Source organism: Neurospora tetrasperma, assembly GCF_000213175.1.
Source record: "Neurospora tetrasperma FGSC 2508 unplaced genomic scaffold NEUTE1scaffold_6, whole genome shotgun sequence".
NCBI classification, from domain to species: Eukaryota; Fungi; Ascomycota; class Sordariomycetes; order Sordariales; family Sordariaceae; genus Neurospora; species Neurospora tetrasperma.
In genome coordinates, this window is record NW_009799104.1 from 579,767 (window position 1) to 601,877 (window position 22,111).

Sequence of the window (22,111 nt, forward strand, 5' to 3'; positions counted from 1 at the left end):
TGCCTCTTGGCGCTTGTTCACTGTGCTTCCATCCTATCACCAGCACTCCCGTCCAAGGTATTTTGGCTGCCCTGCTTTTTCCCGTTCTTCCCCGTCACTACTACCAGACTCAACACCTAGCTTTCGTTGCATGTCCTAACTTAACGGTCGTGAGTATGTAGGTATCTTTCAGCATGTTTTATCTGGTACGGAAACCATCTTGAGTGGAGCAGCAGATGAGCATATCTATCTTTTGCGCATTTTCTACATCACCAATTATCAACGCTTCATCATCCAGCACTTGGAATTTCGAAAGCTTCCCTCCCGTCACCCGATTGTTGTTTTGTCGGACTTGCCGGTGTTACTGGTGGGATTCTTGAGACAGAGATTTGATCAAGGGTTTCAACAAATCAAATCCCCGCCCGCATGGCTCAGTGGTAGAGCGCATCACTAGTAATGATGAGGTCGTCAGTTCGATTCTGGCTGTGGGCATTTGATAACCATTTCTTTTGCTTTTACTTTCTTTTTTTGCCCTCAAACGGAATTGGTTTTCTTCGATTGTATTTATTTTTTTATCTTGCATGCTTTGGGTTTGTTTTATCTTATCTAATCAACTTGGCGTACCATGGTGCTTGTCGTTCATCTCAAAGGAAGCTAAAGAAAAGGGAGGGAGGGAGATAACTGGATGTAATCTTCGACGTCCAAAAAACCTTCTAACTCGCAAAGATGTTTGTTCTCACATATACATTTCCGTATGTGTGTGTGGCCATGGTTATTCATCACTAGTGTGATATGATCCAGTCCAAGCCCGGCAGGTAGCTAAGCATACCAATGTTTCTATTCAACATGATTTTCGGTTTCATCATCAATTATTTCCGGAAGTCAAGATAGCGCACCTGCTACTACTGCATCAACGGACCTGACTCCCGTCGTCAGTATTACATCGATGAAGGCACAAGTGCGATATAATCAGCACGATATCTATGTCAAGCTCGCAAGCGCAACTCGTGACATTGCCTTTACGTACCTAGATATAAATTTTTCGTGCGTCCAGCTCGCCGGACCCCTCGTCGCTTGTACCTCTCGGTGGTGTCACGGGCGTTTCCACTACCAGCGGCTCCGTCGGACACTCGGACTAGAAGCTCCGTCTTGGTGGTGGATGACGAGCTACCTTTACGAGATCCTATTTCTATAAGCAGCCGGCGTCGTCCGTGTTGAGATCAGAGAAAATAACAGAGTGCGATTCTGATTCCTTCCACGACTTGGCTAGATCCATTGGGTGGACATAGTCATGGCCGCTTACGATGAAACATTTGACGGTTATGCCTTCGACCGCACACTCACACAACTAGAAGACGTCTTGCCGCGAGGCTCTGGGGGAATGTTCAGTTGGTCGGTGGCTTGGAGCTGGTGGATTAGTGGAAGCTAAGTCTAGGGGGTGGGGAGGGAGACTGAGGACGTAAAGCTGAAGAAGTCGTCGTGGGAGATGGTGTCGCTGAAGTCGTTCATGTGACCTCCAAAGATGAAACTGGGGGTTTGGGACTTTGGGGTGGGTATTAGCAAGCGTTGTTGAAACAGTGGTATAGCCGTCTGGAAGTTGAACTTGAACAAAGTCTTGATCTTCACATCGTAAGGACCTTCACTATCTCAGTGATCTTCGTATATGGAAGCCAAATCATAACTCTTTCGAGGTCTTTTGATGTTGTTGGATTCGACATGTTGGGTCGGCTCAAACTCTCCTAACCTTTTTCGTTCATCTCATTTACATTTTTCTCTTCTTACTATTCTGTGTTTTTGTCTTTGGTTAGGCTAGCCTGTGCTGTCCGTATCCTTTGTTGAAGGTGTGCCGTGCGGACGGCAAAGGAGTTCGAAGAGCTCGGGAAGCCCCAGAGATTGAAGTCATCCATATTTCCGCAGTCACGCTCCTACCGTAGCGCAGAAAATTTTGAATCTAAAATCCCGGGCCATTCCATCAAGATGAGGACAAAACATGGAAAGACCGTGGTTGTCAATGTACACTAAGTACCTCTGAAATATCTCCCGAGTTGTAGTATGTAGCTTTGATGAAAGGCAAGAGGTTGAAAGTTAATGAAAGAAACGTTGAAGTGAAAAGCAGACATAAGATTCAAGAACTACATGATGTCCTACCCCAAAGCAACAAGAATCCTCTCCCGTTCACACTTCAGCCACTTCCGCATGGGAACACGCTCAATCATAGCGACCCTATAGGCGATACCCTGACGCCTCTTGATCAAAAACAAGAAAAACTCGGTGCCTTGCTCCTCTCGCTGTGAAGGATTACTTGACAACTCTAACCACTCGCACGTATAACTGGTAATTGCAATGAATTCGACCTTCATCCGATCACTTTGCCAGGAGTATTTAGGTCTCTCCCATTCTTGGTCCAGATGACCCAAAACCCAACGTTGAATATGGAAAAATAGATGCTTACCTTCCTCGTCATGTACACCGATGTTGTCTTCGTCGCCGCTAGGCTTTTCAAAATAAAGGAAGGTACGTTCACACCAGAAGAAGAGGAGCTGGTCATCAGGGGTGCGAGAGAGTCGCTTCGGTGTAATATCCGGGCTGAGGGTCCTATAAATTGTGTCGAGGGTCAAGGACTCAAATGCGTTTGGATAGCTATGAGTTGGCAGCGGCGATGCGCTTTCTCCACCATTCGTGGAGGAAGGCATGGCCCTTGACATGTTGTCCTCCGGAATGTCATATATTTCCACCAGCCGCACAGGTGTATTTCTGAGCACATACGGCCTAATCTCGAGTTTTAGAGAACTGGCAGAGCACCATTGGTTTCGTATGTCACCTTTCCAGCCGAGCCATGACCAGCTTGGGAACGGCACCTTAACTTGCAGTGATGTAGTCGGTAAAGTAGTGAGACATTCTCTTCGCACGAGAGGACCATTCGCTTGCCAACATAAAGCATGACTGAATTGCAATTTGGAGACAGGCAGGCCCCACAAGAACTGATAACCGGTTAGTTCTGTATATTCTCGGAGAATAGCAGAAAAGGCATCTTGAGCATCACCATCTAAACTGAGATGCCTGGTTGAGAAGTCGGTAATCAGCGTCCACAGAGATGTCCAAATACGACTAGGTGTGACGTCTGCCTCCGTCATAGTCATGGGATGCCACGACAGGAAGGCAAGCTTAGTCTCAGTATCGGTCTCCTCCCATCGGTGACATCGCCTGCAACTCCAGAATAGTTGCTCGTCTGTGAACACGAATACGCGCCGCGACAGAGCTTTTTCTTGTAACGTCCATCCGCGGGTCTGCCAAGGAAGGCCACTCGTATATAGTTGATATGAAGAGACGACACGGGGCATAGCCGTTGAGATGAGCCACAAGGGCATTTTTTGTGGGCCCGCTTGTTTGACTTGAACTTTGCGTTGGATTACTGTTCGAGGCGTACGAATACCCGCAAGCCCTGAGCCAGAATTCCCACCCGCAGCGGCCACAATTGTAAAGACGGCATTCTTGTAAATATCACCCATGATATGGAGTTGAGACATCTTATCCGCATCATCGTCTTGTACAATGCAGAGCGCGTCCACCCAGAGGTACCGATATCCCATATTGAACGTGAATATCATAGCGTCTGTAATGGTTCGCGAAGTGACCCCTTGAAGAGAGCCAGGCAACTGTAGTTGAAGGACATTCTCACGTTTAAGCACAGCTTGTTGTGTAGTACCCCAAACATAGCTGAGCGTCACATACGGAGTATCTCCGAGACGGTGTTCATCAAATTCAACAACTGACTTTGCTTTCGTGTCGATAAGGCGGAAGATTGATGATCTGACACCTTCGCCTTTTGGCTCGGGAGTACATCGGCCGTTATTGTTGTCCAAACAGTCACGTAGCCATCGCCGTGGCAATTCCAGGTCAAGCAGGGCTGGCCTCTCCCGTCCACTAAACAAGCTTCGTCTTTCATTGATGCCCATTTCGATGCTTTGGAAGCATTCAAAGAGCTCAATAACACCTTCATACTTAGGGTAATTCGCGTACCAAGGCATCGGATGCTTTTCGGGTACCGTCCATCGCAAGGAGACTCTCGGATAAGGTATTAGGGGTAAATTATTAAGCGAAGGTGGGGATTTGTTAGGTAGCAATTTATGCCGTAGGTATTGCTCATTCCTCCAAGCGTAAAGGTTCTCTGCAAACTTCCGTAACAACATGAAGTTCTCAAGCGGCGCGAACCGCTCCCAGGTCACACCTGGAGGCGCATGTACGCGGCCGGCCTCGGTGAAGTAGACGTCGCAAATGGGATCTTTTTCGAAAACAGTAGGCGCTTTTACTCGCACCCCTGATGTTTCGAGAACGAGAGAGACTTCCCTGCAGAACGGGCAAGTGGCAGCAGATCTCTGGATTCGGCTCTGGGTTCCAAGACTCCAGTGGGGACGATCCGTGCTCCATATGCTGTAATCGATGGAGGGAAATATGTCTTCAACTGGCCGTCCTTCGTTAAGCTTTCCCACATCTTTGGAAGATGGAAGACGAAGCTGTTCAAAGTCGATGGCGGCGCAGTATTCACAAAGCGTTTCCGTTTCCGCCATCCTGGATCTGGACAAAAAGATTGCGGTGGTCCTGTTACATGGTTAACTGAGTTCGAGGAGCCGTAACTTGAGACCGGGGACTTGCCTTCAATCCAGGGTCTGCTATTTCCTGTGCGAAAGTGTTGGAGAGAACAAGAGCGAGGAAATGACAGTATAGTTTAGAGAGAATGCGCCAGCTGTGCTTCAATGCGAAAGATGCTCAAGGCGGAGTGATTTAGGCTGCCATAGAAAACACGAATACTACCCTACTCAGCTGAATGAGCAGTCACGTGAAAAGGGTACGGGTGAATCAGCCATTGGGATGTCGTCCCAGCCTCACAGCCAGAAACATCTGGTGAGGCCAAAGCTCGTTGGTTAGAAAAATGTATGTCTTGTCAATGCCCTCAAACCAAGTTCGCGGGGGAACGCCCGATCACTGTCACCAACACTTGAGAGGGAAGCCGCGGTAGTCATGATAGGAAGGGGCATCTCAGAGGAGGCTACGAATGTAGAGAAGTCCCGAATCGTCGTTGTTTGGCTGTTCCTTTCGATGGTTATTGACTACAGAAGTAGAGGTAGTTACCTTATGGGTTGCCAGAGTCAGTCCCGGTCCGAGTGGCAGCGTCCAATCGTTCTATCCGCCGTGTAGTTCCTTCCGTGGCTCTTCTCCCCATTCTTTCTCCCACATAGTAATAACCATCGATAGGGTTGTTGCTTCCACTCAATCATCCAGATGACACCAACTTGTCCCCAGCCGTGCATACTCTTAACTGCGTTTGTAGGCATCGGCGTGGCGAGTGATTGTTAGGTACAAACGACCAAGAAGCATGCAGTTGTCCTCTCCACGTCAGTAAGCCGTTGGAAGCCTTCCCGGTGGGACATGGTTGCCACGGGCGTCGGATCAAGAAACAGTGGCAGCTTCCTTCTCTCTATGCCCTTCTTCTTCCGTTCAATTCGGGTTGATACGAACCTTCTTCTCCTACAACTAACATGGACGACTCACTCGATGTCTGATCAAGTCAGGTCCAGAACAAAGAAAAAGACGCACACACCCCCAGCAATGAGCACGCACTCCTCATCACCGTCTTCTTCTGCTTCGTGTACATCCTCAACTTCATCGAGCATTACCATCCGAACTCCCACACCCGACTGGGGTACCAAAGCATCATCCTCACTTCATACCTTCATCACCTCGACACCTCCTCAGAAGATGGACCACTCATCAGGATCTCCCACATCTGATACCGTGGGGGATCTCTACCAAGACCATGACGACAATCCCACGGGAAATTCGACATATATCATCCTCCACCAACCAACCAATCTAGCGCTGATGGTGATTGGCGGATGGCCTGCCCTCTATAAAGTTCCGGTCAATTTAGGAGAAGGCCATCCCCTCAGAGGCAAATGCAACTGGCATTGGCATTGTGTCGAAACGGACGGGTGGCTCGGCTTTCGCAATGCCGCGGACGGACGGTATCTCGGACTCAATATCGGTGACAAAGCCACTGCCTCCGATCCGCTCTCTGGTAGCTATTGGAATGTCAGCGTCAATCACGGGGAGTCGGAGCGGTTCATATGCGTCAGGGCGAAAGAAGATGGAAAACACGAGGAAGAATGTGAGACACCGCAGCCGAATAAGCGCGGATACATCATGTGTTCTCTACAAATTCCGACAGAATCAAATTCAAAGGCAATCCCACGGCTTGTCAAAGCAAGATTGAAGCCAAAGGGCTCGGACTCGGGCTCGCATTCGGAAGAAGACTGGGAAGAGGGGTTCCCAGTGTCGATGGTTTGGCAGGATGGACAGGAGGGGACGGTATGGAGGTTTGTCAAAGTTTGACACTTGATGAATCGGGATGCCACCACCAGCATAACCCAAGCAGCATCATATTCAAGATTCTAGGTGACGTCTCGGAGGGCAGTGTAATGCCGAGTCGGTTTTATGTTCGAGCAAGAAGTTGTAGCATCCTTTGCCTGTGTGCAGAGATTTCTTATCCGGCAAAACCATCGTATGACGCATCGTCGGCAAGAGCATGTATGATATCGTCTTCAGTCGTCTGAGTACAAAAATTGATGTTGGGTCGATCGCAACTTTCTTGATGATGGCTGTGTTGTCATTTTTACGTGTTCATCGTCGTCGTTGTTGTCCATTGTTTCCCAGCTTGCGTGATCAGTAACCGTTATCTTATCGATGAGGCTCACGTGACACCCTTCGTCGTCAACATCTACTCCCACCATCTCGCCACTGCACCAATCAGAGATGACAAGTTAAGCATCAAGCTTTCGTGATCTACTGTTTCTTCTCATGTGCTGAACCACGGGGGAAAAGAAATCAAGCTTATGTTGCCCTGCCGGCGACAATAGCATTCGAAATCAATATCGATATCGCTCATCGTCCGCTTGCCGCATCTGGCCGCTATTATGCCTGCTTGTTTCAGATTGAAGTTAGACTTACGGGTGCACTTTACTACGATTCTCGTGGTCAGATATTTACCGCTTGAACCAATTGCTTTCCCTAGGTCAACCAAACTATATTCTGCTTTCTACGTATCTCTTCCCATGTCCATCCATCATACCCTCAGACCAGTACCTGTCCTTACCTAGCCCTTTGTTATACCTTACTAGGCGCGCTCTGGAATAGCCTGTTGCTAGGTCAGAGATTCATTTCTCAAATCCCATTCCATGTCGATCCGCTCGTGATTTTGAAGTCATCTACAATGCACCACCAATATTTGACAGCAGTTAACATCCGGGCAGATAAACACAAGTTTGAGACAAACCCACAAGGCAAAGGATACTTCTCATGTTCTTTGGCCTCCCTTCACCCTCATAGTTCCCCTCGTGGCTGTGCCTATTGTACAAAAATCAATTTCGCCCCTGGGAGGCCTCTCCCTCACTTTTAGTTCTTCTTCATTTCCTCAATTGCCACCATCTTACTTCCAGCTACCTAAGCATTCCTCAACGGCAAATTACGAGGTTAGTACAAGAAGTTCGATAAGCAAAGAGATTCGCTCAGGCAGACGGGAATCTCTAGTGTGCCTATGTGTATGTGTATGCCTTGCGGAAAACAAAATTGCAGCCAATCGCAACCAATGAATTGTACTGACACTTCCACATTCATCAATCACCATGCCATGACTTTCACTGCCACGCTTGGTAGTAGAGTCTCTCTTGAACGTGCTCAAATAATCACACGGCATTGGCTGCGTCCGTGTTTATTGAGGAATTAGGGAGTGAAGAAGTCTGATTGATATCGATCTGATCCTGGAGTATCCAGACTGTTTTAATTTCCATGTTCTTGGCTGCGGAGTTGCGGAGTCCATGATGTTAGACTAGTCTATAATTCCACAACTTTGTCCATCCTCGGGTAAAACCTAGATTTACCTTGCATCTCCATCGTCCTTTGAGTTTGAGCTGATGCGTTAGACGATCATCAGATACCGATATAATAAGCTAGCAAGGTAGTTTCAGGAAGCTCATCTTGGCATGTGTTGCTAAAAGCATAATCTAGCCAGCCACATTGCCCAGAAATTAGAAGACCAAGATTGTAATGTGATATATCGTGACGTGAACACACCAACCAACGAAGTCCAAGATGGCGACGACCACAAGGTGAGCATCTACCATCTACTACCATCAACTCGTCTTTACCCCTGCCCACCACCTCCACGTGGATGCGGCATATTCAAACCCCATGTCCCTATTACGATCAAATTCCCATCACCAACAGAGTTTAGAATGTGACTTTAACCCTCACAGCCACGATGCGCCGAGTCGGACATGGAAATTGGCAATATCCACCTGGCCAACCCACATGCACTTAGGCACAATAGGAAGTCGTTGACGACGGTACTGTGAATATGGTGATGGATAGCTCGTTTGCCTTGACCACAGGGCTTGGTACACGCCTCGTTCACGTCTTTGACCTCCCCGTTGGCATGCCCCATCTTGTCTTCTATTGTCCCACTACATATCCTACCTCGTTGGCTAGACGCAAGTCAAAGACGTCGAGGCTGGGTGTAAGTCAGGCATACATAGGTGATTCCATCTTCTCGTCCGCTCTCTTGATCTCCATATTTGGTACGTGGATCATGCGATATACGCGTTCTGCTTGTTTCCTTCGCTGGAACTCGTAACAGCCATGATGGTGACGTGTTAATGAACTCCATATCTTCCATACCTATCACGGCATGTCGTCGTTCTAGTTTCTACAACCGATCGATACCAGCCTCGAGTAATACCAAGACAACCTACCAGGACCGAACGAAGAACGAAAGAGAAGGCGGAGAACCGAATTCGCTATCATACATACGCGCGAACATATGCCGTACGTGTACTCTGTGAAGCGAGTGAGGCTTAGACTTTTCGTAAAAGCCTCCCAGTCAGTCAGTCCCTGTTGATCTTGTCGTCTGGGGTCAAGGCGAGTAAGATACGGTTGTTTGGGTCCACCCAAGTTGATATCAAGTCTTGTTGTTTGTCTCCGTTTTGCCGGCACGGTATCCAATGTATGAAGGCCGGACTGAGACTGAGACCGAGGCTGGATGTTGGAGGTTGGAGGTTGGGTAGTAGAAGGAGCATAGGATACCAATAACACCTTCCGTAATTTGAGGTCTCCTTCCAGTTAGCTATCTAGCTAGCCGTGTTTTCCAGCCGAGCGTTGATCAAGGTCAAGATCCGGAAAGCTTCCGGTCTTCGATCTCCTTCTGATCACAATGACCTGGTCCTTGATATGACCTCGAGTCTAGGCGGACGGCATTGCTTGCTTGCTTGCTTGCTAGCTAGCTGGTCGGCATCAATGTCTCCGATTGGGATCAGAAGCTTCTAGTACAGTGACTGGAAGGGGAAAAAAAAAAGACAAGCATAACAGGCGTTACGCCTCGTTACCTTATCTTCCTATTTGATAACCGGGCAGATAGACGACAGTGGTCCGGTCTCAAGAGCGAGAAGCGAGGAGATACCAAGGACGCCGAGCCTCTCGCTCCGAATCATGATCATGCCTGGCGTGACTTTCCATGACTATTGAAGTCGGAGATTGTCTGCTTGGCGGGCTGGAGTGAGTCGTTAAGATGAAGTCATCCAGGAGTTCCTGGCCTGGTCATGCTTTATTATTTGTAAGGAAAAGTCGACAGACCACTTATGTACCTAAGACACGTTGATGTGATTCCACCAGCAAGGAGCTCAAACTTGTCTATCCTCACTTTACATATTTCTCGAAAGAGACAGATATCCATCTCCCACTCGTCAGGACACTGAAACGTATCAGTTGTAAGTTACCTTACCAGGCCTGCTATTGTTCTGCTGCAAGGTAGCATGTACATACCTACTGCACTGACAGACACCGCTTTTCTCTCACTCGGGGACCGGGGCCGGGAAGGGACTGACATCAAGCCCAAGCACATTTTTTTGACGAGTAACGAATGAAACTTGCCCTCTTCCCTTCTGTTGTCCCACGTCGACGGCACAATGCAGATGCTGCGCCTCAATCTTCTTTTTCACCCTTATCCCAGTGGAGGTTAGCATTACTGTGTCTGGATCCTCAGTCCCGTCCCGAGTCCTCGTCTGGGTTTATCGGAGGTCCAAGCAGTGCCAGGGTCTTTGGCATACCGTCTTTTTTTTTCTTTTTTCTTCTTTTTTTTTTTTTTTCTTCTCCATACCACCTTCCCTAATTACCTGTCTGCTGGACTTTGCTAGATCAGCATAAGGGGAAAAAAAAAAAGAAAAGAAAAAGAAGAGAGAGAACAAATATGTAGCTATCCGTGGGCGGCAGAGATGCAAACAGCCCCTGGAGTTGCTGAACCCTTGTTTCGTAGATCACTTGACCTTGAGTACCGGCCGGGACGGCAAGTATCCCTACCGGTGAGGCTGGACGCTCACCGACTTCAATTCGGGCAGCTGAGTTTTCAGCCTGAAATCTGCGAAGTCGTCTAGTTCGCTGAGGTGTTCAAGAGCTGTGTCCAGCGGTAACGTTCTTGATGTGTACATATATGAGGTATCGGATGTCCTTGGTACATGAATCAAGGTATCATTTTACACGCGGGATGATTCTCAGACGAGCATATCGAAAGAAAGAATTTCTGACAACTTGCTGGATGTCGGCTTGAAAAGGGGGAGAGGTTTTGGTGGCCTGTTCGTTTTGCTTGAAGATATCAGTATTTCCATTCTTGATCACATTTCGAACTGTAACCGGAGACAACGTCAACTTGCAGTATCTCCAACCTTTTTCGATACCCATTCGTCCTTTCAAAATTTCTCAACCTTGAGAAAAATCTGAGAACGTTCACCTACCGATCAGACCACACCACAGCGCTTCACAAAACCCCTCAAGTCAACAACAGTCGAGTGTCCCAAACAGGCGAAGCGAATAACGGACGGGCCAGAATCCATATGGAATGGGGGGCCCTGGCTTATCTGGTTCATGGCTACCAATAGATAGCTTGGAAGAGAGGGTCTGCATTTGCACAGCCTCAATTTGAGCTCCTCTCATAGGTCTTGGCGTTACTAACCACCACTCATGGGGTTCCCGCTCCTTGAACCTGATGTTAGTTGCGTCTCAACTCTCAAGGCCAGTTACTGATCGCCCCATCCATCACCGCTTTCGGTTCGGGAACAAGCAGTTTGATTTTTCGCTGTATGCGTGCCTTATTGTTCTTGCTCAGGAACGGATAATCCTTTTACCACCTCTTCTAAAAGCACCTCTCCGTGGTTGACGATGATCAGTGAGATAGGGGTGTTTCCGTGCGGATGTTTTTTCGTACGAAATCCGGCGAAAATCATACCAGCGCACAATGATGGTGAAAGCTAAATGAACCCCAAGGGATCAGATATGCTCCAAGTCCGAAATACTCGCAGGTTAGATAGACGGAGGGCGATACTGCCTAGCATTTCATAGCGTATATGGGTAAAGTGTATGCCCGTACACCTATTGCGTAGCGTCGCCGGACGTATCACAGCACATATTCAGTTCGCCAAAGTCTAGACTCTGCCTACAGTCCAAGTAAATCGAGAGCAGGGTAATCCCCGGCAACATGCATCATCGCCGACCACGAAGCTGGGAAGCGCCCAACGTCGTGTGGAGTCCGCTGTCGAAGGCCTTCGCTGGCAGGCGGGTCAATCGTGACACGTTTAGGACTTGCACACATCGGCGGCTCTTCTGAAACACCGGAGATAAATGGCGTCCAATTGACCTTGTGAAGTTGGGCATGTTGCGATGCATGGTGATGAAAGCTATGGAGCTTTCGTTCGTTGGCAAATACTCTAGAGATCACGGCCATGCTTGGCTGTCCGCGGCTGAAGTGTAAATGGAGACCAGATATGCCGTAGTCAGGGCCATTCAGCGATGTTCTGGTTACTATCTTGTGGTCTCTGGTATCATGGCGTTCCCAAATTCCGAGTTGACGGATGGAGCTGCTAGCCCAGTGTCGGTCTGGGCGTCAATAGCGAAGCAAGTAATGAGCATGGAGTGCCTGGTAAGATCGAGTGTTGTGTGCCATGACAGCGAGACAGTTGCATACCTAGCCACATATCTACTATGCAGACGTGACGTGATGTTGTTTCTGCACTTGCGGTCCTGTGACCCGCTCTCTGGATGGTTGTTTGCAACACTATTGTAACTTTGGAACGGTCTTGTTCGGTGTATAATACACGAAGGTCGGCAACTTTGGCTCCCACAAGGCTGAATCCTCGGCGTGATATGGGACAGCCTTGGCTATGCATTGCTGACATATGCGCACCACGTGCGGCTCACAACCTGGTTGCTTTAAGGGTGATGTTGGACGCAAGTGGTGGGATCTTAATGGCTGCCTTGCGTGTCGCCTTGCCAACAACCTTTCGCCATAATCTTGGAGAAGGTGCGTATCGCAATTCGCGTTGGATGGCGTGGGTTTAACCCATGGGTCACGTCGCTGACAATCTCCGGCGCTCGAGTGGCCATACAGAGTCACGAAGCTTTGCGTGTACTGAATGGTTCGTGCCTGGTACCTGACATGGAGGTAAGACTATTGCTCAAAACCACAGTACAAGCCACCTGCCTGCGAGGATTTCCCGGAAGGGCAGCACTTGTATAGTGTAAGTGTGAAAAGGGGGCATGAACACTTGGAGACAATGTCAACGATCAGCTTCCTAAACAGGAATTGTCTCCAGGGTATCGGAGGTGTGCTAAGTGGGGACGAATATTGCGCAAAGGATCGATGGTCGATTGTGGCATAAAAACCTATCTTGTGTTAGCCGTGACGGGATAAATGTGAATGATAGGTATTAAATCGCCATTTTGGGGATTTGCCCGCTTCGTTGGGAAAGCTAGGCTGCGTGTCAAACACTACTGCACCCGATATCAGCATGGGTATATGGAAATAAATACAAGCCTTCTGGAAACATGTTCCTGCAAGAGAATCCATCTAGAATGTGACAATTTTGAGAGCGGTTCCGTCTTGGGGAGATTGGTTCCTGAGCATGCGAAACATGATATGCCTACTCGTTATTCCGCGTGTCAGCAGTGGGGGCTAATACTCATGGAGATTACTACCAAGCCGCGCGCCAAAGCAGTAAGCATAAGCGGGCAGTGTTCGGAGTAAAGCTATTATCTCCGGAACGAAAGGGAAGCCTAGAGGTCAGCCTTGAGATGCCGGTAGTTGGCAGATGGGGAACGAATCATATGGCGTTCTCGGATGACTGCCGATAGACAACTGGAGTCCCGGTTGTCCGGGCTCTTATAAACCAAAGCGGGGATGTCTTTACACATTGGTCAAATGTGGGCATGTGGTGCCAGCTCCAGGAGGGGTATTCCGGGTTTGATGTGGAAAAGAGGAGATACCAATGGTGGCTTGGATGTCTCTGCTTCAGTGCCGAGCGAGTAGAGGTTTGTGGAAAAGGTTGAAACATGCAATGGCCTGGATGGCTGACACGAAATCGCAAATGGATGTCGCATCATTGCGCATAAGACAGCGCAGCGGGATGATGAGTGTGGCGCTTCCTGTTGATGATGAGAGTGGTTGTTAGCATGTGTACCAAGAGGGTATAATTGCGCTGCTTGAATGTTCGGGTTCGATCTCAAAACGAGCACGATCTTGGCCTTGACTTTGGTTTTGTTGTGGGAATGAAGTGCCAATCCGCCAAGATCATGCAATTCCATAACAGCGGCAGCATGTGTCGGCTTCGAAGTCTTGAATGGCCAGGTAGTGCAGTATTTCTCGCAGGGAAATGGCAGCAGGCGGTTAGGTACTGGTGGGATATCCACGTTGTGAAGGCGTTTCATAAAACTCTCAGATATCAACCTTGAAGCATTGCTCGGCGGCAATGGTGAGATAGCGTGGATGCCAATGATGGATGGACGAGGCTGTGCAACCCATAGTCAAGATGACTGCTGAAAATTCCTTCATCACTCTGCCCTTCGATATTCTCTTGGTGCCGTCCTGTTCAATGCGAGTGTCGGATCAAAGAAGTCGATATGGCTCCAAAGTCCAGACTCGAGGAGGCGAAAATAGCCGGAACAATGAGCATCACGGTAACTGCGCCTCCCTCAGCCAAGTCTCAGTTCGCCCGAGGACATTGATACAGACAATGGGAGGGGGTGCCGCGTCACGATCTTGTTGTTCAGTTGTTGTTGAGTTTTGGTCGCATGTGCTCAGCTAGCGTCAATCGCCAGTGTCCAGGTTAGGTGGTCAGGGTGGAGAGAGGTGATATTGAGGATGCGGGGGAACAGGAGGAAGCCAAGACGGGGGCAAACTAACCTCAAGTACATATCAAAAGAGGCAGCTCAAGCTCATCGATGGCAACTTGGCTACCTCTGAGAGCCATGAAACCATTGAAAGCCAAGAGCACAGCCACTTGTCTAGAGGGAAGCTGGTAGTGTTGGTAGCTGACTGATATTAATTCAATCAATGCGAGTGAATGTTGCCATTGAGGTAACAGAACAGGGAAGATGTTGAGAAGGTAAAAGTGTGCGCTTAGACAGGTTGCTGTGGTTGTGGTGGGGTTGGCTTTCTGCGGTTATGTTATGCAAACTGCTGTGCAAACCAACAAGACTGCATGCGCGCACAAACCCTTTGACTGGGAAACGTCTTCCAAGTGATGGAAGTGACTGACTGACTGGCAGGACGAAAACCTTGCAGGGACGACCGACTGAGTGCGGGGGGTGAGTCCATGCTCCAAGTTGTGGAGGCAGCCGAGACATTTTCAGTCGTTGCCGTCCCGGGTGCACTTTCCCAAACTGAAGTCAGGAACGACTCGGACTGAGCGAGGCACACAACCACTGTTCTCGCCCCAATGCTGATGTCAGGAACTGAATTCATGGAGGTTGAAGAAAAGTTCAAGCTCCACCAGTCCGGCAAGACCCACCCCCTGTGCAGAAGGTCAGGAAGCAGCACAATCCCCGAGCCTATCAGACCTAACAAATGCTTGAGGTTGAAAATCCAGAGATCTTGAAGACTATAAGTGTTAAGCTTTTGCTGGCATCCACATATGTGACACTATCAGGAGGCCGTTGCGACCTTGGCGGGCATGCATGGGGACCCCACGGAAGCTTGAAATTAAAACTGGAGCCTTTGTTAGTGGGCGGCTCATGATGTCCTGCGGCTGGCGCTGCACGTCTAAGGCACAGACTTGCCCCAAACAGACTAGCGAAATGATCTTTGCTAACTTTAATACCATTTCAAGTTAGATTATGTGAATTGATCAAGGCAGGTATCCCCGCATCGAGTTGTCCCATGGATTCCATACCATGTATTGAGATCTGCCGTGAAAAGGATAATGCCTTCCACAAAGCAGTACGGTCTAAGGGCTAGGATGCCGAATACTTAGGTAATCACCAGCAGAAACCAGCACTGCGGAGTTCGGTGCATTGATGAATGCAAAAGGGTAAAAAGAACTGAGAGAAAGGAAATCCAAGGCCGAATGAGAATTACCGTAACGATACTGGGTTACATCGGCCGGGCGGTTGGCCAGTCCCCAGGAACTAGCAGATGCCAAGGGTGCCAAGAGTGGCAGTGCTCAGTGAAGCTCCGGCGCCAAGCCTATCAGAGGAGCTTGTTTTGAGATCCATTGTGAAAGACGCAGACGTTGCACCGACTTCGTTCGCCCATGGCGCGAATGATTCGGTGTCGTTGTCGTTGAACAGTCGCCGTCAGTCCGTCCCGTCTTCTGATGGCCCGGCGGGTGGTGCCCGAAGGTGCAAGTTGGGTGAATCTGAGGCGGTCCAGTCCACATTGGAGAAAGGCAATTGGAGCCAGACGCCTCGAGAATGAACGAACAGAGAGGGAATGAGGGTGAAATAAGATCTCCTCTCTCGGAAGGAAGGACCTGAGTGCCAGCCAAGTGAATGTCTGTAGTTCTTGCACACTATTTGTGCGATTCGACGCCTCAAATTTGCACCTTCCATTTCCACAAGTCAAACAGATTGCCCGGCCAATTCCTGCAAGTCTCACATTTTCCAAGATCAAAGCACTTTTCAAGTTGTGTGCCACACACCGACCGACCGCCCGACATTGCTGCCGCTGCACTACAACCTCCTGTCTCGCTGGTTTCCATACCAATACTCCCCTCCCCTCCCGTCCCTCACCACCAGAGGAGCTTCTATATCTAGGACATCGCCATAAGCCGTCATCAATATCATCGTCCCCTCTTCATTAACAATCTTTTTTCTTTCATCTTACTCTATCGAATGGTTGTTGATCCGCCAACAAAGCGTATCCTCCTCAAAATTACTTGGTAGAATACGTCTCGAGTCTCGACAGATGCGTAGTTAATACCGATCAAGGTTACACTGCTAATGGACCACGGGCGCCCCTGGCTGCCCTGCGTGATCGACCTCCTTCCCCCTTGGCTCTGGATTCGTTGTTACAGGCCAATACGTTACAATACTCTATGTAATACTGCGCTCAGACATCTCAAGTTCCCTTCCCTGCTCCTGTGCTGTGCAGTGAGTGTGCGAAAGCTGGGCGCTTCCGGGTTTTCGGAATATTGTACCTAGCATTCTGGACTTGCCCTTTGCTGACCGCGCATTTCCACCTCCCATCGCCTCTCCCTTTCCCCTTGAGGTTGCCGTCATTGATTCTTTCAAACCTTCGATTGTCGGCTAGGTAGCCTGGGCTGACAAAGCCAACCTCAAGGTACCATCTACTTCAAGGGGGCAGCTCCGCCGTTGTTTGTTGGGTTGGCCACTTCACTCCCGCGCCTACCATCAACACCGCCAAAGCACGCTACGGTACAAGGTACCTTGGTTTTCACCTCTAGCTTCGTTGGGAAGCGACAGCAACAGCGACCTGAAATGGTCTCCGCTGTAGAGGGCTTGCTTTAACAACCCCAGGCACCCCCAAACCCCTTCATCTCGTCGGACTGCCCACAGGTAACCCAGGTCCAACCTACCTACCTGCTACTCTGAATGTGGCTCTGTTTACCGCGCCTCGATTTTCGAAAGGCATCCTGACTTTGCAAATCAAACAGAGTTCGCCTGAGCAACGCGTACAATTGAACATTCCATCGCCAAACGACCTGGATTCTGCCCTTGCGCAGCTGACGGGTTGCCCCATTGGCCTCCGTGTCCACCGTGTTCGAGGTGGTCACGCCAGACAACACAGCCGACATCAATCTGACTCCTCTCTTTTTTGCCATTGAGTGCCAGCTATCATGGCGGACAACACAGAGAGCCCTCCCGCGGTGGGGAACGATCCGCCTGTTACTCGAAGACAGAGAGCGTAAGTAGTCAACATCCTCCTACCTTCCTACTCACCTACCTACTACATTTGCCATCATATGCATGCCGTTGAAGGGCTGCTGCTGCTACTGTTGCTGCTGCTGCTGCTGCTGCTGCTGCTGCTGCTACCATCAACAAACATAGCCCACAGCTAATCCATCATACAGCCCTACAATTACCATTGACACCACGGCGGTATCTCCACAACCCCAGGAATCTCCCGAAAGCGCCCCAAGAGGCGTCTCATACTCACCTACCTCGCTGGGAGAGGACGCATATAGCCCTACCGCCATGGACCCCATTGCCAGTCATTGGACCCCTTCCCACCAACACTCCAATTCTCTAGGACAGAGGTCTGAAATGCGCCAGTCCACCTCTTTCGACAGCAGAGATAGTCGCCCGACAAGTCCTCACAATGTCTCCAGCCCTGTTACCTACCGTCCCATGGACCCCCAAAACTTCCTGTCAGTCCCCGGCGCTGCTGGCAGGTCACGCCAAAACTCAGTCAACTCCAACGATGAGACCCGCTCGATAGCATCATCGCAAGGGGAGACGGTTATTGGAGGTTCTTCCCACCAAGGCGACAAGATTGGCCGCCCCCTGTCCAGCAACATATCAGACAATGCCCAAATTATGAACGACCCAGATGCTCTCAAGCCAGACCAAGGAAGGGAGGCCGACTTCGAGGTTGTCGACAATCCCTTCGCCTACACCCCTGGTCAACTCAACAAAATGTTTAACCCCAAGAGTCTTCCCGCCTTCTGGAAGATGGGTGGCCTCGCCGGTTTGGAAAAGGGTCTCAGGACTGATAGGAAAGCCGGTCTCAGCATGGATGAGGTTGAACTTGATGGGCGTGTTACTTTCGACGAGGCTACTGCCCGTCCATCTGTGAACCCACCCGCCCAGCCCAAGGCTGCCACCGAAACCGTGCTCGCCAAGACCGACAGCCACACAGCAGCAGACCACCACAAGAAGCATCATGGAGACGACCATTACACATCGAGAAAGCGAGTTTTTTCCGACAACAGACTGCCAGAGAAGAAGGGCAAGAGCTTGTTGGAGCTGATGTGGATCACCTATAATGACAAGGTCCTCATTCTTCTTTCGATTGCCGCCGTTGTTTCGCTCGCTATCGGACTGTACCAGACGTTTGGCCAGGCGCACGAACCCGGTGAAGCCAAGGTTGAGTGGGTAGAAGGGGTTGCCATCATTGTCGCTATCGTCATCGTCGTTATGGTTGGATCTTTGAACGACTACCAAAAGGAACGCCAATTCGCAAAACTCAACAAAAAGAAGCAAGATCGTCTGGTCAAGGCTATCCGGTCCGGCAAAACGGTGGAAATCTCGGTTTTCGATGTCCTGGTTGGCGATGTGCTGCATCTTGAGCCTGGTGACATGATCCCTGTCGACGGTATCTTGATTGAGGGCTACAACGTGAAATGCGACGAGTCTCAGGCCACCGGCGAGTCCGACATCATCCGTAAGAAGCCTGCTGACGAGGTTTACGCTGCCATCGAGAACAACGAGAACGTTAAGAAGATGGATCCCTTCATTCAATCTGGTGCTCGCGTCATGGAGGGCATGGGTACCTACCTGGTCACTTCCACCGGTATCTACTCTAGCTACGGCAGAACCCTCATGGCGCTCGATGAGGACCCCGAGATGACTCCTCTCCAGTCCAAGCTGAACATTATTGCCGAGTATATCGCCAAGCTCGGTGGTGCTGCTGGTCTCTTGCTCTTCATCGTCCTCTTCATCATCTTCCTCGTCAAGCTTCCCAAGTCTCAGCACACTCCGGCCGAAAAGGGTCAGCAGTTCTTGAATATCTTCATTGTCGTTGTCACCATTATCGTCGTTGCCGTGCCTGAAGGCTTGCCTCTTGCCGTCACCTTGGCTTTGGCCTTTGCCACCACCCGCATGTTGCGCGACAACAACCTGGTTCGTCACCTCAAGGCTTGCGAAGTCATGGGCAATGCCACCACTATTTGCTCGGACAAGACTGGTACCTTGACTCAGAACAAGATGCAAATTGTTGCTGGCACCGTTGGCACCACGCATAGGTTTGGTGGTGTTGGCTCTGCCGGTGGTCTCAACCCCGAGACTCCGGATAGCCCGACTGAGGCCGACGTCACCGCAAAGGAAGTTGTCACCTCGCTTGATGCCTCTGTCAAGGAATTGCTTCTCAAGTCCATTTCTCTCAACTCCACTGCTTTCGAAGGCGAAATTGACGGTGTCAAATCTTTCGTTGGCTCCAAGACCGAAACCGCCCTTCTCGAGTTCGCCAAGGAGCATCTTGCCATGGGCCCTATTGCTGAGGAGCGTGCCAACGCCAAGATCCTGCATCTGATCCCTTTTGACTCTGGACGCAAGTGCATGGGCGTTGTTGTGGCGCTTGACAACGGCAAGGCACGGCTTTATGTCAAGGGTGCTTCCGAGATCATGCTGGAAAAGTGCACCCAGATTCTGCGCGACCCCTCCAACGGCATCACTGCTGGCCCCTTGACCCCGGAAAATCGTGAGACCGTCTTGAAGCTTATTGAGACATATGCGAGAAACTCGTTGCGCACCATCGGCATCATCTACCGGGACTTTGCTCACTGGCCTCCTGCCAAGGCGCGCCGTACTGGAGAGGACAAGGAGGAGATCGTTTTCGAGGATATTTGCAGCCAGATGACCTTCGTCGGCATGGTTGGTATCAAGGATCCTCTGCGCCCTGGTGTTCCCGAAGCCGTCCAGCTGTGCCAGAAGGCAGGAGTCGTTGTTCGCATGGTTACTGGTGACAACAAGATCACTGCTGAAGCAATCGCCAAGGACTGTGGCATTCTTCAACCTAACAGTCTCGTCATGGAAGGTCCCGAGTTCCGGAACCTCAGCAAGGCCAAGCAGGAAGAGATTATTCCCCGGTTGCACGTACTTGCCCGCTCCAGTCCTGAGGACAAGCGCATTCTGGTCAAGCGTCTCAAGGATATGGGCGAAATTGTTGCTGTGACCGGTGACGGAACCAACGATGCCCCTGCCCTGAAGATGGCCGATGTCGGTTTCTCGATGGGTATTGCCGGTACTGAAGTCGCAAAGGAGGCATCCGCTATTATTCTCATGGACGACAACTTCAACTCGATTGTCAAGGCACTGAAGTGGGGGCGTGCTGTCAACGATGCTGTGAAGCGCTTCCTTCAGTTCCAGCTTACTGTCAACGTTACTGCCGTCATCCTCACCTTCATCTCTGCTATCTCCAACAAAGAGCAGGACTCTGTCCTTACCGCCGTGCAGCTTCTGTGGGTTAACTTGATCATGGATACTCTTGCCGCTTTGGCGCTCGCCACCGATCCTCCTTCCGACAGTGTCTTGGACCGCAAGCCTGAACGCAGGGGTTCTGGCATCATCTCGACGACCATGTGGAAGATGATCATCGGTCAAGCCATCTACCAGCTGGCCATCACCTTGTTGATCTATTTCGGCAAGCAAGGTGTTTTGCCTAACTACGATGACAACGTTACGGATGATCAGATTCAGACTCTTGTCTTCAACACGTTTGTGTGGATGCAAATCTTCAACCAGTGGAAGTAAGTCATATAAAATATGTCACTGCCCCCCCAAAACATGCCGCTAACCGCATTCAATAGCAATCGTCGTCTGGATAACAACTTCAACATTTTCGAAGGCCTCACCAAGAACTTGTTTTTCCTGGGCATTTCCGCCATTATGATGGGCGGTCAGGTCTTGATCGTCTTTGTCGGTGGCCAAGCCTTCTCAATTGCCAAGGAAAAGCAAACGGGAGCCATGTGGGCGTACGCTCTGATCCTGGGCTTCATCTCCATCCCTGTCGGCATGATCATCCGTCTCATTCCCGACTCGCTGTTTGAGCGTATGGTGCCCGAATATATCAAGAGGAGGGCTAACAAGACGCCCGACTTGACCGTGTCTGATGATGAGCGGTTCGAGTACTACCCGCCGGCTTTTGCCGAGGTCAGGGACGAGCTGGCCTTCCTGAAGCAGTTCAAGGGTGGACGTATCAACAACCTCAAGTTCGCCATGAAGCATCCTCGCGAGACCTTCATGCCCAAGAGGAGCGCTTCCCACAGCAGGTCCAACTCCAAGTCCAACTCGATCAACGTCCCTATGACACCCATCGGCAAGGATAGCACCGGCGGCGCTCCTTCCATCGCTCCCCCTACACCTGATTCTAGGAGACGGAGCAGAAGCACGCGGTCCAGGTCCAACAGTGCTCTCGGAGCATCCATGGTGATGACTGGTATCATCGCTGGCAGTGTTGCCGCTGGATGGGCGCCGTCACCTGTGGAGCGCCGGCCGGATTCCGATTTCGGCCTGTTCCCTCCTAAGTCGAGCCCACATGCCGAGTCTTCGCAATCTGAAGTGCAGCCCTCGCAGCGGTCTCTTACTCCTTCGATCAATGAGGAGCAGGAGACGCCCGATATTGTCCCCAGCATCGTGGAGCAGACTGTTCCCATCCTCAGCGTGCCTAAGCCACCAGGGCATAAGTCGGCCTGATTGGCAGGGTATCTTGGAGTACTGGACGGTCAAAGGGAACGAGTTCTAGATACCCCGTTTTGAATCTAACTCGATTTGTTAACCCTTTTTTATTTTTTTGTTATTTTCTCATACACCTTCAATACATTTTCGGTCGATTGATACGTTGTAATACTAGTTGTGCACAACTGTGTTCATGCAACCAAGAAAAAAAAGAAAGAGCTCGGTGGGAGAGGAGGAAGTGGTTAAACAAAACACTCGCTCGAATTTATGGGACTTTGCAAGCTCGGCGTTTGAAGTTACAGGTCTTTTTTTTGGGGGGTGTTTTGTCCTTGTTGAACAAAGCAGGTTATATACACTGTATGGGAGCAGAGAAGGAGTGGGAAAGGGGGGGGGGGGGGGGGGGGGG

The 22,111-nt window shown here is 50.1% G+C and overlaps 3 protein-coding genes across 3 annotated transcripts; 2 read left to right on the forward strand and 1 right to left on the reverse strand.

Annotated features, from left to right (window-relative positions):
- Window positions 1–2,006: 2,006 nt before the first annotated feature.
- On the reverse strand, window positions 2,007–4,547 carry NEUTE1DRAFT_87058 (uncharacterized protein; the record flags this gene model as incomplete). The annotated part of the gene is made up of 2 exons (XM_009855748.1): window positions 2,007–4,128; window positions 4,192–4,547. The coding sequence occupies 2 exons, from the start codon at window positions 4,545–4,547 to the stop codon at window positions 2,124–2,126; spliced, it is 2,361 nt and encodes a 786-aa protein (XP_009854050.1).
- Window positions 4,548–5,586: 1,039 nt separating this feature from the next.
- On the forward strand, window positions 5,587–6,369 carry NEUTE1DRAFT_103527 (uncharacterized protein; the record flags this gene model as incomplete). Its single annotated transcript, XM_009855749.1, has 1 exon — window positions 5,587–6,369. The coding sequence occupies one exon, from the start codon at window positions 5,587–5,589 to the stop codon at window positions 6,367–6,369; it is 783 nt and encodes a 260-aa protein (XP_009854051.1).
- A 10,778-nt stretch (window positions 6,370–17,147) lies between these two features.
- Window positions 17,148–21,899, forward strand: NEUTE1DRAFT_131694 (uncharacterized protein; the record flags this gene model as incomplete). Its single annotated transcript, XM_009855750.1, has 3 exons — window positions 17,148–17,215; window positions 17,382–20,777; window positions 20,838–21,899. 3 exons carry the CDS (start codon window positions 17,148–17,150, stop codon window positions 21,721–21,723), a joined length of 4,350 nt encoding a protein of 1,449 aa, XP_009854052.1.
- Window positions 21,900–22,111: the final 212 nt, after the last annotated feature.